The following is a 13,370-nucleotide window of genomic DNA, read 5'->3' as shown; positions in this document are numbered from 1 at the left end:
CGATTTTAACATGGTTAGAGTGTTTCTTTCCTCACACAATTTCAGCGTGTTTGAAATTTATCTCAGGATACGTGGAACGCAACCCTGAGCGGTTTTATCAGGATCTCTTCTCATAATTTCAAGGTGGTTAGAGTATTTCTTTCCTTACACGATTTTAGTGTGTTTGGGATTATTCTTTCTCTTCTCACGATTTCTGCGTGGTTAGAGTATTCCTTTCCTCATATGATTTCAACATGTTTGGGATTTGTTCTTCCTCTTCTCACGATTCTAGCATGGTTAGAGTGTTTCTTTCCTCACTTGATTTCAGTATGGTTAGAGTGTTCATTTCCTCACACTATTTCAGCATGTTTGAGATTTATTCTTTCTTTTCTCACGATTTCAGCGTGGTTAGAGTGTTCATTTCCTTACACGATTTCAGTGTGTTTGGGATTTATTCTTCTTTTTCTCACAATTCTAGCGTGGTTAGAGTGTTCATTTCCTCACACGATTTCAGCGTGTTTGGGATTTATTCTTCATCTTCTCACGATTTCAACGTAGTTAGAGTGTTCCTTTCCTCATAAGATTTCAACATGTTTGGGATTTATTCTTCATCTGCTCATGATTTCAACGATTTCAGCGTGTTTGGAATTTGTTCTTTCTCTTCTTACAATTTCAGCGTGGTTAGAGTGTTCTTTTCCTTATACGATTTCAACGTGTTTGGGATTTATTCTTCATCTTATTACGATTTCAGCGTGGTTAGAGTGTTCCTTTCCTCATACGATTTCAGCGTGTTTGGGATTTGTTATTTCTCCTCTCACGATTCCAGTGTTGTTGGAGTATGTCACCCTATGCATTGACTGCATTATCCATCACATCCATTACATCCTGCGTCATTTCCATGATAAGCTTAGTTTGGCATGTGCTCATACCTTTCTCTCGTTGAAACATGGTTCTGTCATGTGTAAGTACCAGTGCTGCGCTAAGGCCAATATTAAGGATGTCAACACCTTTTCTGTGTTAGATTTGGTTTGTTTTGTGTCCATACTTTTTCTAGGTAAAATGTGGTTCAGCCTACGCCTTATTCACTTCATCCATTGCATCGTACTTTGTCTTGTTGCATTCAACATTTAGGATCATTGTCTTTCCCCAGCAGATTATTCCTCACTTATATCACACCACCCAATTACTTGTACTCTTACTCTTTCTACGAAAAACATAGTTTTGTTTGTGCTCGCACCCCTTTCACGTTAAAACATGTGTAGACACCCCATTTTTGACCGTCCTCAAGACTTGGACGTCATCGTTTGAACACTCGATGATCATCCATGATCGTGTTCGTTTTGAGTTCTCGAAGGTCTCGGCTACGCGCCTCGCCTCAAGATCTCTCAACTTATCTGTTTTGTGCTTGGTCATGGACCAAACACTTGTGTTTTTGCTTCTAAGGGCAGGTAATGGCTTGTTGGCCATCCCCACACCTCACCAGCCATGGCTTGAGGCCACCGGCCCTGTTTTCTTGCTACCAGCCAAAGGTATTGGCCGGTCGGTATTGTTTTTGGTCGGCCGACCATTGTTTTGGTCAATCGGCCACTTTTTCTGGCCGAGACCTTTTCTTTGCCTTTTTCAGGCATTATGCATACCAGCTGTGCCAGCTGGTAAGCATAGACCCTACCCTCTATACACCTGTATGGAGGATTTGCACCCTTATTTTAAGCTTCTTGAGGAAGCTTGAACCTTTTGAACCCTTATTTTAGCTTCTTGAGGAAGCTTGAACCTTTTGAATCTTTATTTTAGTTTCTTGAGGAAGCTTGAACCTTTTGAACCTTTGTTTTAGCTTTTTGAGGAAGCTTGAATCTCTTGAACCTTTGCTCTAGCTTCTCCAAGAAGCTTGAACCTTTTATTCTTGCTTCTCCAAGAAGCTTGAACCTTTGCTCTAGCTTCTCCAAGAAGCTTGACCATTTTGCTCTAGCTTCTCCAAGAAGTTTGACCCTTTTGCTCTAGCTTCTCCAAGAAGCTTGAACCCTCTTCTTTCTCTATAAGAGAGGGCCTCCCTCTCCTTTAGAGAGGTTGAAAAATTTGTCTAAGGCACAAGAGATATCTCTCTCTATATTTCCATATTTTGGGTTCAAAAGAGTGAGATTCTTGACCCTTTTGCACACCACCTCACAACCACACACCTCAACCATTCATCTAAGGTTCTTGGAGGGTATTTTCAGAGGCTAAAGAGCTGGTTTTTGGTCCAAGAACCTGCTGGTTTTGCTGAGCTACAAGGGTAACTTATTTTCCCTCTTTATTTCCCATTTTTGCACAAGATTTTAGCCTATCTTGCATACTGTTTTGAGCTTAGTGTATAACTTATAAAAGTTCTATTTTTTCATGCTTTTAATCTTTGTTTAAGATCACTTTTGTATTTGGGTTTGTTTACTCCATCTTAGGCCTTGTTTGGCCTCATTTTTGTGCCTTTTTTATGAGCTTTGGGACCACCTTGTATTGGCCTTCTCACCACTGAAATCCAAAGGGATTTTAGTGGTAGGGATGGTGTTTTGAGATCTTAAGAAGGAGAGGGTCATCCCCTCTCCTTTGTTGTCTTGATTACTAGCATATTTGGCCTATCAAAGGAACATATGTTTATATCATTTGGAGGCCTATTTCAAGCACTTTTTGGTGACTTTTGGGACTTGCCTAGCCTCTGTCCATGGCTGGTTTGGTCCCCTTTTGTTTGCCTCTTGCATGTGTAGAGTAATCTCATTCATAGCTTATCAAAGGAGCATGTCATTCTTGCATGTATTGACCATGTTTCAGTGGATTTTTGGTCATATTTTGGTATGCCATGATTCTATTTTTGGCTGGTTTGGTGGCCCCTCACATGTTTCATAGGCTTGTAGTGTAAATCATGCTTACTAGCTCACATTGCATGTTATTTTGGCCCCTTATTCTAGCACCTTTTGGCCACACTCCAAACACGTTTTGTTCATATTTTGGGCTGCCTTAGCTCTATTTTTAGGCTTCTTGGTCGATTGGTGCTTGCCATGCATGGTTGTAGTGTAATAGCCTTGCTTACCTTTGAATTTTGGGGTCCCTTGCATGTGTTGCTTGAGGCATTTTAGTGTTTTGGCATCATTGAATATGATATTTCAGAGTTTACAGGTGTGCCATATTCTCATGTTTATCATGTCTTCAATGTGTTTGAGAGTTGTGCTTTTGTACCCCATTTATGAGCCATTGCATGAGCTTCATTTTTGTGCACTTCAAGGTATCATCTTAGTCCATTTTGCCACTGTTTTGGGCCTGCATAGGGACTGTTTGGGGTTGGTTTGGTCATTCGAGCATCGCTTTTCATACCTCTAGTGTAATGTGCTTCACTAGTTTCGATATTTGAGCCTTCCTACATGCATTGTGTGAGTCGTTTGCATGATTCGGAACCATTTTGTATGTCATTTCAGAGCTGGAATATATGCCATTATATGCCATACTTCATCTTTTCAATGCACTAGGAGAGTTGCATCTTGTGCTATGAGTTAGAGCCCTTGCACCTTGCATGTTTGCATGTGTTTTGTTGTCTCATTTCCATCATGTTTGGCCACTGATTTTGGCATGCTTGAGAGCTACCCATGTCAGTGTAAGTCCATCTCACCATGTTGTTGCATGCTTGTTTCATTTTGCATGTTGTTGCATGCTATACATGTTCACATGTTTAGGTTGTATGCCTATTGCCTATTGCCTATTGCATGCTTGTGTTGCTTTGTTAAGTTCATCATGCATGTATTACATTGGTCTAAGTATACTTGCCTTTGCATGTTATTAAATGTTAGCCTATTGACATGTTGTTGCATGTTCATCCATCTTGCATACTTGTTAAGTTACATGCTTGTTTGCATGCTTGTCTTTGCATATTGTTATATGCTAGTTGCCTTGTATAACATTGTTGCTTGCATGCACATGTTGCATTAGTTTGCTTGCATGCTTAGGTTGCATAGCATTGTGTGCTCATCCCTTGCCTCTTGAATCAATCATGATAGAGGTTGGGGCCCTTATGTGTTTTTGTGCATTTCATTTGATATCAAATTGCACACTTGGCGCTTTTGGCCATCATGCATTGAAATGCGTGATTGGTGGCCCGAGGGTCAAGAACCAAACCCCCTTGAGTTCATAGCATGATAGGGAAGGTGGTCGTGCATACATTGTCTTGTAAATTCCTTGCCATGCACTATCTATCCTCTGCTGCAGCAAAAACAGAGTTCTGCAGGAATAGATGGCCGGTCGGCCCTCTTCAGTGTCGGCCGGCTACCAAAGTCCAGCCGATAGCCCCACTTTTGGTTGGTGACCACTTCCTAATGGCCGGTGGTCCTATCTTTTGGCTGGTGACATCCCACAATGGTCAGGGCGTAATTCTGAGGCATCTCAAGGATTTTCACAGTTCTTAGAGGTGCAGAACAGTGCAAATAGAGGCAACATATGGAAATGGCAACGGGTTTTTGAGCGAGGCGAATCGAGCATGCATGCATTTGACCCTCTTCCCGAGGCAGCTTTACTACTTTAATAGCTTAATTAATTCGTTAATTAATTAAGGTTTTGTAATATTTAATTAGCTAGAATAGTTAATTATTTATTTGGTTTGTATTATTCTTTTGGCCCCTCTGAGAGAGAGCGAATTTTGTAATAAGCGTGCGTGTGTGTGATGCATGTCTTCTAACCCCACGTCTTTCTCCCTTTTACTTACCTGCTTTCAATGGTTAGTCTTAGGGCACGTTTCAATTAGCATACTTATGATAGCATGTTTGCATACATTCATTCGTATTGCACGCATCGGGCTCGGCACATCATACTAATTGCATAGTATTTCAATTCCAACTTGAATACGTGTATCGAGTTGTCACATTTCACATGCCATTCTTAGGGTAGTCTAGCCTATCTTAGTTGCATTTTGCATGCGTTGCATCAGCCATTGCTAACATGAACTAGGATCATGCATGATTACTAACTAGTTTCTTGTTTTGGCTCGGAGTACACTGTGAGTGTTTATGCTTTAGCATCTTGCATGTATGTGAATGTTAGCATGATAGCATACTTGCCATGAGGCTAATTGCTTATGTGATATAACTACCTGAATACCTGTGGGTGAAGGTTGGATTGCTTGAATTGGAACAATTCATTGGAATCCGTGTTTTAGCCTACTTGCGAGTAGCAAACTTTAAACCATTTCCAAACAAACGGATATGCAATGCTTTGTCCCAAATTAGGCGATCTAGTCTATACTTGTTTTGCTGTGCGCGTCACGTAGTAAAGATTAGCTAATTAACCGGAATAAGAGCACATAATGTTTTCAAAACTCGATATCATGGTTAGTAGAGGCCAATCTTTGATTGGGCGAGCGGGGGTGCTCACGAAGTGACATTTCCCAATCATACCCAAGTTCCCGAGCCGAGGCAACTTTGGTGATGACGGACACGTGGCCTTAGGCACGAGTCAGGGTTTCCTAAATTCTCCCAAAATAAAATATTTAGGTGGCGACTCTGTATCTGGCAAAGCAGTCCATGTTTGACACTTCTTTCTAAAAATCAGTTTTTCAAAACGATTTATCGGATTTGAACTCTTTGGTGATTTATCAATCTCACATCGCACATTGTGAGATCAGATTAAGAACCGTGACATTTGAGTCCGAACTGTAGTAAGCCAAAATGAACAAAACGGGATTCCCTCACGGGATTCCCTCCCAGGACGTTCGGGGACGTCTACAACATGGTTCTGTTATCTGTAAGCATCCATACTGCGCTGAGGCTAGTATTGGGGATGTAGGCACTTAGCCTGTGTTAGGTGTCATTTGGTTGTGCCCACTTCTTTTCTATATAAAACGTAATTTGATTTACATCTCCATCTCTTTATGGCATTTGTGTGGTAAGCATTGCTTGTGGTTTGATTATATTATTGCATTGAACTGCATATCATTTGTATTATTGCATTACATTGTGTATCATTTTGCATTCTACCCTTGAACTATGCTGGTTTGATTCCTTATAAACGGATACGTAGGCAACTTTCGAGTTCAACCACTACATTTTATGTCTTGATTTCTTTGCCCAAGTCTTACGGCCTTGTCAAAATGGGTCGTCTCTGGGCTTTGATATTTACTCATGTCATTTCATGACTTCAAGTTCTGTAAAAAAGGGGCAACTATAGATAGCCCATTTTTGACCGCCCGCAAGACTTGTGCGCTTTGTCCTGTACACTCGATGATGAAAATCGTATTATGCACGATTCGACTTCTTAACCAAGGTCGAGCGCTCAAAACAATCTCAAACCTTTCATATCTACACTGAATGAACCCCTAAATTTTATTTTTGAACCTTGTGCTGCCTTACACTAAGCTTAAACCAGAGAAACAGGGGAACACTTGTGGGCTTGACCGTGCCTCATTGAGGGCCGGCCGTGCCCTATGGGCGATAGACACTGTTCTGGGCGAAAGCGCGCCAGTTGTCCATTTTTGAAGATATTTTCGACTTGTTTTGCTCAAATTCTATAAAAACGAGGCTATACCTCTATTTTGAGGGTTGAACAATTTAGAAAGAGCTTATACACACATTGAGAGCTCTTTCTTCTTATGCAAGTCATATTTGAACAAGCTTATCACCCTTAAGCCATCTCCATACTCCATACATACCCTTAAACCTTAACCTTGGAACCTTAGTTGAACCTTGAGGAGTACAATTCAAACTTAAGAGTGTGTTAGGATTAAGTTTGATCAACAACCAAAGCTTACACCATTCGAGAGGTATAAGCTTGTAACTCTTGCTTTTGCTTTCATTTTCTATCCATTTCTTGTGTCTTTGTATTGTTTTGATCCTAGTTCAAGTGTTGAAACTTGGGTTTGAATAGCTACCAAAGGGTAAAGAGGGTTGACACCCTCTCTTAGACCTTACTTCATAACTCAACCCTTGTCTCTACACTCTTTTCTTTGACCTTTCAAACTAATTTTCAGAGTTTAATAAAGGTTAAAAAACATGCTTTGAGGCTCCAAAAAATGGAGAGGTTGGCCACCTCTCATTGCTTTTGTTTACTAGCTTTGCTTTGCCTATTCCTTTCTATTTTTTTTATTTTTATTTTTTATGTTCTTAACATAATTTGTGGCCACTATTTTAGTGTATTAGAGGATGTTTTAGAGTTTTCCTAATTTATTTAATTAGTTCATGCTTTGATTAGTTTGCTTGTTGTATCATAAGTTCTCATATATAACTTGTTGTATATTGTTTTTGGCCTTTCTTTGTTTAACTCCCATGTCAAGAGTTCCATTTTAATAAATAATCTAGCATTCATTTTTGTAACCTTCTTCTTTTCTTCTTTCGTTTGAGAGTTATTTCAGTCGATTGAGGTTATTCAAAACATATAAAAAAGACCTATGCTCAATGGCTCAATCTCTATGGAGATTCATCATCAACAGCATAACCTTTCTTTCATGTTTAGACACATCTCTTGGTTGACCTTTTTTCTCATTTAGAGGACTTAACCGTTTATCTTGGACCAATGGACTAAAGAACAGAAAGGTCTAAAAAATTGTTAAAATAAACCAACCCACATAAAGAAAATGAGTCATATTACTTGGATTCGGCCGGACATTATGCCGAGTCTATTGTGTCAAGGGTCATCTTACATTAATTCATGATGTTTTGATGAGCCTTGAAGCATTTCTACCTCCCTCTTTGAGCTTACTCCATGATAGGAGGGAGGTGTGGTTATTGATTCATTACATTCATTGATTTTTGTCCAAAATCATGTCCTAACTCATCAAGTAATCAATTTGCTCATTGATGGTTTCGGAAATGAATTCGTTCTCCTTTCGAGGCTTTCCATGACAGAGAAGAGTAAAAGGGACAAGCAAAGTTCAGAATAACTCTGTTTGCACTGTTTTCACTTCAGAGCACAAAAACAAGGTTTTTCACAAAAATGGGGCACGACCGGCCTTATTTGAGCCTGGTTGAACCTCATTTGGAGCCCTCCAGGCTCCATTGTTTGGTCAGCAGCATGTTTTGTAAAAAACAGAGGGCAATAGCTGAAGGTGAAACAAAATAATCTAGGCAAACAGAGCAGTTTCTAGACGCTGCATATGCGAGCATTGTGTATCCTTGTGCATCCTTGTTTGATGATTAATTATTATCATTATCCTTAGTCTAGTTGTAATTCGTGCAATTGTTCATTTGTAATTATATAGCTAGTTGTATGGTTAGTTAAATTGGATTTCTCATTTATTGCTCATTATTAGCATTGTTATAATAAAGTAGATAGCTAGCTTGTCTCTTTAATTCATTCATTTGAATTTGTAATAGTTAGTTTATTTGGATACTAGGACATTCATTCAGACCCTCTTGCATGAGGGTGAAATATGTAACAATGTGTATGTCTTCCAACCCTATGTCTTTTTCCTTTTTATTTATCCGCTTATGATGGATAGAATAGAACATCATGCTTTTTTTAGCATTTCCCATGTTTGTATCCACTTCTCTTGCATGCATCGAGGCTCGGTTCATCATTCTAACAAGCATTGCCATTTATTACTTAATTGAATACGTGTTTAAATCGCATGCTTCCAAATTGATTCACATGTCATAAATTAGTAGCCGAGCCTATTAAATTGCATCATTGCATGTGTTGCATTAATCATTTGCATAATTAGAGCGTGCATTTTTTCTAACTCTTTTGTTTCTTTTGGCTTACCTTAGAGTACGAGGTGAGCATTTTTGTGCTTTAGCATATCGCACGCGTGTGATTGTTGCCATATCTAGCATGCTTGCCCTGATGCTAAGTGCTTAATTGATATATTTGCTTGAATGCCTGTGGATAAAGGCTAATTGTTTGAATTTGAATAATTTGAGTAATGTACATACGAGACCACTTTTTCAAGTGGTACATATTCGAAACAATTTTAAAAAACAAACATGAAATCAAAGTGTTCTAATTTTTGCAAATTAGTCTATACTTGTGTGCAACACATAATAAAATTAGCCTAATAATTAGAATAAGAGCATAAATAAAAATCACATCATGATTAGTAGAGACCGATCTTTGATCGGGTGAGTGGGGTGCTCAATTCATGACCTTCACCTCTCTTACCTAACTTCCTGAGCCAAGACAATCTTGGTAATGACAGACACATGGCCTTTGGCACGAGTCATAGGTTTCCTAAATTTGTCAAAAATATTTAGGTGGCGACTCTATAATCTGGCAAAGCAGTCCATTTTTGGCATTTTTTTATTCAAAATCGATTTTCCAAAAGATTTGCTGGATTGAGACTCTTTTGTGTTTATCTATTTCACATTGCACTTGTGGAATCAGATTTAGAACCACGGGAGTCTGAACTGTAGGGCAATCATATCCGAAAGGAGCACGAAAAGTCAAGCTACAATACCACCGAAGCATCGACACATGAAATACATTGTGGACATTAGATAGTTTAGGTGGCTGTGCAAGGCAATATGCTATAGAACCAATCCTTTCTAGTATCTCAAATGGCTCAATGTAACGTGGGTTTAACTTTCCTCGCTTCCCAAATTGGATAACCCCTCTGATAGGTGAGATCTTTAGGAATACATGATCTCCTATTTGAAATTCTAAAGTCTCGTCTCTGTGTTTCTGCATAGTTTTTCTGGCGACTCTTGGCAGTACGAATTCGCTGTTGGATGAGTTGAATTTTATCACTCGTTATTTGCTGGATTTCAGGGCCTAATAACTTCTTGTCCTCGACTTCCACCCAACACAGAGGTGATCGACATCTCCTTCCATAAAGTGCTTCGTACGGTGCCATTCCGATGCTCGTTTGGTAGTTGTTGTTAAAGGGAGGTGCTCATCTCAATTTTCCTTGAGGTCTAGCACGCAGACACGTAACATATTTTCCAAGGTCTGGATTGTTCTTACAGATTGTCTGTCAGTTTGCAGGTGGTAACTGATGCTAAACTTCAGTGTTGTTCCTAAAACTTCTTGCAATTTGTTCTAGAAGTGAGACACGAATCGTGGGTCCCGATCAGACACGATTGAAATTAGGGTACCATGCAATCGAATGATTTCCTTGATGTATAAAGTGGCAGACTTATTAAGAGAGTGCATGATTTTGATTGGTAGAAAATGTGTTGACTTTGTCAATTGATCTACTATGACCCATATTGCATCATTCTTCGAGACTGACTATGGTAGCCCTACCACGAAGTCCATAGTAATGTGCTCCCATTTCCATTCAAGAATAGGGAGTGGTTGTAGCATTCTTGCAGGCCTCTGATGTTCTGCCTTAACCTATTAACAATGCAAGCATTTGGAGACATGACTTGCTATGTCTCTTTTCATTCCTGTCCACCAGTAGTGTTCCTTCAGATCGTGATATATCTTCGTGTTGCCAGGGTGGATCATAAAATTCGAGCTATGAGCTTCCATCAATATCTTCTTCTTGAGTTCTAGAAGGTCAGGTACGCAAATTTGATTTCGAAATTTTAGTATCCCATTGCTCATAGTAAAGTCAGGATTGGGCATACTTCTTTGCTCATCGCATTTCTTCTTTAAAAGTCTATCTTCACATTGGCATGTTTTAATTCCTTCAATCAATGAGGGTTCCACGATTATGTTGGCGAGCACTTCATTGATCTTGCGGAAAACGAGGGTGCATGCCAAACTTCTGGTAGTCTTTCGACTCAACGTGTCTGCTACCACGTTAGCTTTGCTTAAATGGTGATAGATCTCTACATTGTAGTCCTTCATAAATTCTGGTCATCGCCGTTGCCTCATATTTAGCTCTTTCTGTGTAAACAGATACTTAAGACTCTTATGATTAGTGCAAATTCCGCAGATTGCACCATAGAGATAGTGACGCCAAATTTTGAGGGCGAAGATTATTACGGCTAATTCCAGATCATGGGTCGGGTAGCTCTTCTCGTGGGTCTTTAGTTGACGCGAGGCATATGCAATGACTTTTTCATTTTGCATAAGGACACAACCTAAACCGTTGCATAAGGCATCGCTATAAATTATGAACCCTTCCGTTCCCGAAGGGAGTGCTAGTATAGGAGTTGTTACAAGTCTATTTTTCAACTCTTGGAAGCAATGTTCCTGCTTGTCAGTCCATTCAAAAGGCATGCTCTTCTGGGTTTGTTGGGTCAAGGGTGATGCCATCTTCGAGAAATCTTGCACAAAGAATCAGTAATAGCCGGCTAGACCCAAGAAGCTTCGAAATTTAGACACGTTAGTATGACGTGGCCAATCCACGATTGCTGTAACTTTTTGGGGCTCAACTAAGATGCCGTCCTTGTTAATGACGTGACCGAGGAAGTGTACACTGGTGATCCAAAATTCGCATTTCTTCAATTTGGTATAAAGTTTGTGATTACGTAGTGTCTGTAGAACTCTTCGTAAGTGGTGTTCATGATCTTCTGGTGATTTGGAGTATATGAGAATGTCGTCAATGAAAACAATGTTGAACTCGTCAAGATAGGGTTTGAACACCCGATTCATGACATTCATGAAGGTTGTTGGAGCATTTGTGATGCCGAATGGCATAACAATGAACTCATAGTGCCCGTAACGTGTTCTAAAGGCAGTCTTTTCAATGCTTTCCATTTTGACTTTTAGTTGATGATAGCCGAAACGCAAGTCAATTTTTTAGAATACTTGGGCGCCTTGCAGTTGGTCGAACAAGTCATCGATTCGTGGCAGAAGATATCGATTTTTTATGGTGACCTTGTTCAACTCCTAGTAATCGATGCATAACCTCATTGTGCCATCCTTTTTCTTTAAGAATAGTACTGGAGCTCCCCATGGTGAGGTACTTGGTCGAACGAAGCCTTTGTCCAAGAGTTCCTGAAGTTGGGTTTTTAGTTCTTTCAATTCTGCATTGACATGTGATAAAGAGCTTTGGATATTGGTTGTGTACCAGGTTGAGTTTCAATGGTGAATTCAATTTCTCGATCAACTGGGGTACCAGGTAGGCCTTCAGGAAATACATCTGGAAATTCTCGAACCACAAGGATTGCATCAAGTGTGGAGGCCTCTTGTTGAGTATCGATCACATAACGGATATAACTACAACAACCTTTTCTTAGAAGTCGTTGGGCTGTCATGAAGGATATAACACATGGAGGGGTTGAAACTCCAATTCTATCAAAGACAAGCTCGAGTTGGTTTGGTAACCAGAGGGAGACCTTTTTGGTTTTGCAGTCAATAGAGGCATGATTGGCAGCCAACCAATCCATTCCTAGGATTACATCAAAGGTACTAATGCAAAAGAGAATCAAGTCTGCGTGTAAGGTTTCATCTTTTAAAGATACAGTATAAGATTTGTACACGTTTGTACCAAGGGTAGGATTATCAGAAGGAAAAGACACAAACAATATATATCCTATGGGTTCGGGGGTGGATGCTAACATAGAAACGAAATATGGTGTAATAAAAGAATGAGTGGAACCAGAGTCAAAGAGAACATGAGCTAAGTGATCACAGATAGAAAGTGTACCTGGCACAACGTTTTCGGTAACTTTCAGTTTTCCAAGTACCAAGGCAAAACCTCTTCCTTGGCGTTTTTGGTCCTTCCTCACTCCTCCAGGTACCGCGGGTTTTGGGGCTAGTCCAGAGGGGCCTGCTATAGGATTGGTAAGCTTTGGGCAATCTTTCAGCAAATGGCCAACTTCACCGCATTTAAAACATGCTTCCGTGTCTCGATGGCATCGTCCCCAATAAGTTCTTCTACAAGTAGGGCAATTTGGAATGGTGCCAAATCTGGGGCTAGTAGAACCTTGATTGCCTGCACTAGTTGAACCCATATTTACCTTCTTTGGAGGTGAACACTAAATCTTCTGTTGTCTTTTTCCTAGAATCGCTTCTTTTGGCTCATTTTCCTAGAACGCAAGGCTTTAATCCTTTTTTTCGCAATGTATGCTTGATCTACCACTTCCGCATAGGTTGGTAGTTTCAAAAGCTCAAGCCTATCCTTGATTTCAGCATCCAATCCTGCTTCGAATTTCCTTGCTTTTCGAGCTTTGGTGGGGATGACATATGTCGCAAATCGAGATAGTTGCGTGAACTTGCTCTCCTATTCAGCCACCGTCATGGTTCCTTGCTTTAGATATATGAATTCTGATGCCTTTTGTTCCCACAGCAAATTTCTTCTTTTTCCAGAGTAAGAAGCCACCATTCTTGTGCATCGATTTTGAAGGTGAATGTAGTGAATCTTACCTGTTGTTGTTCTGTACAAGGTAGCGCACGAAAATTTTTCTCCATGGCTCTGACCCAAGTTTCTACTACCAATGGGTTTAGACTACCGATAAATGTGATGGGTTTCAAATCTTGGAACTGTTTTATCGTAGCCAGCTCTTTTCGCTGTTCAGGCATTCCATTATTCATGTTGGTTTGCAGGGCCTGTAGAAAAC

General features: G+C 40.0%; 1 protein-coding gene across 1 annotated transcript; it reads right to left on the bottom strand.

Moving 5' to 3' along the window:
• Positions 1-11,828: 11,828 nt before the first annotated feature.
• On the bottom strand, positions 11,829-12,764 carry LOC145822688 (uncharacterized). Its single transcript, XM_082920433.1, has 2 exons — positions 12,458-12,764; positions 11,829-12,364 (listed from the first exon to the last, which is right to left on the bottom strand). The coding sequence occupies exons 1-2, from the start codon at positions 12,762-12,764 to the stop codon at positions 11,829-11,831; spliced, it is 843 nt and encodes a 280-aa protein (XP_082776559.1).
• Positions 12,765-13,370: the final 606 nt, after the last annotated feature.

Source organism: Camellia sinensis, chromosome 1 (genome assembly GCF_055761805.1).
Source record: "Camellia sinensis isolate YWXY chromosome 1, ASM5576180v1, whole genome shotgun sequence".
NCBI lineage: Eukaryota > Viridiplantae > Streptophyta > Magnoliopsida > Ericales > Theaceae > Camellia > Camellia sinensis.
This window is presented reverse-complemented; position numbering and strand designations above follow the sequence as displayed.

Excerpts from the sequence above, each read along its gene's own strand:
- LOC145822688 (XM_082920433.1), bottom strand. The coding sequence starts at position 12,764 with ATGGGTTCAACTAGTGCAGGCAATCAAGGTTCTACTAGCCCCAGATTT. Across the intron at positions 12,365-12,457 it reads TACCGAAAACGTTGTGCCAG|CATCCACCCCCGAACCCATA; the intron begins GTACACTTTCTA and ends TTTCTATGTTAG.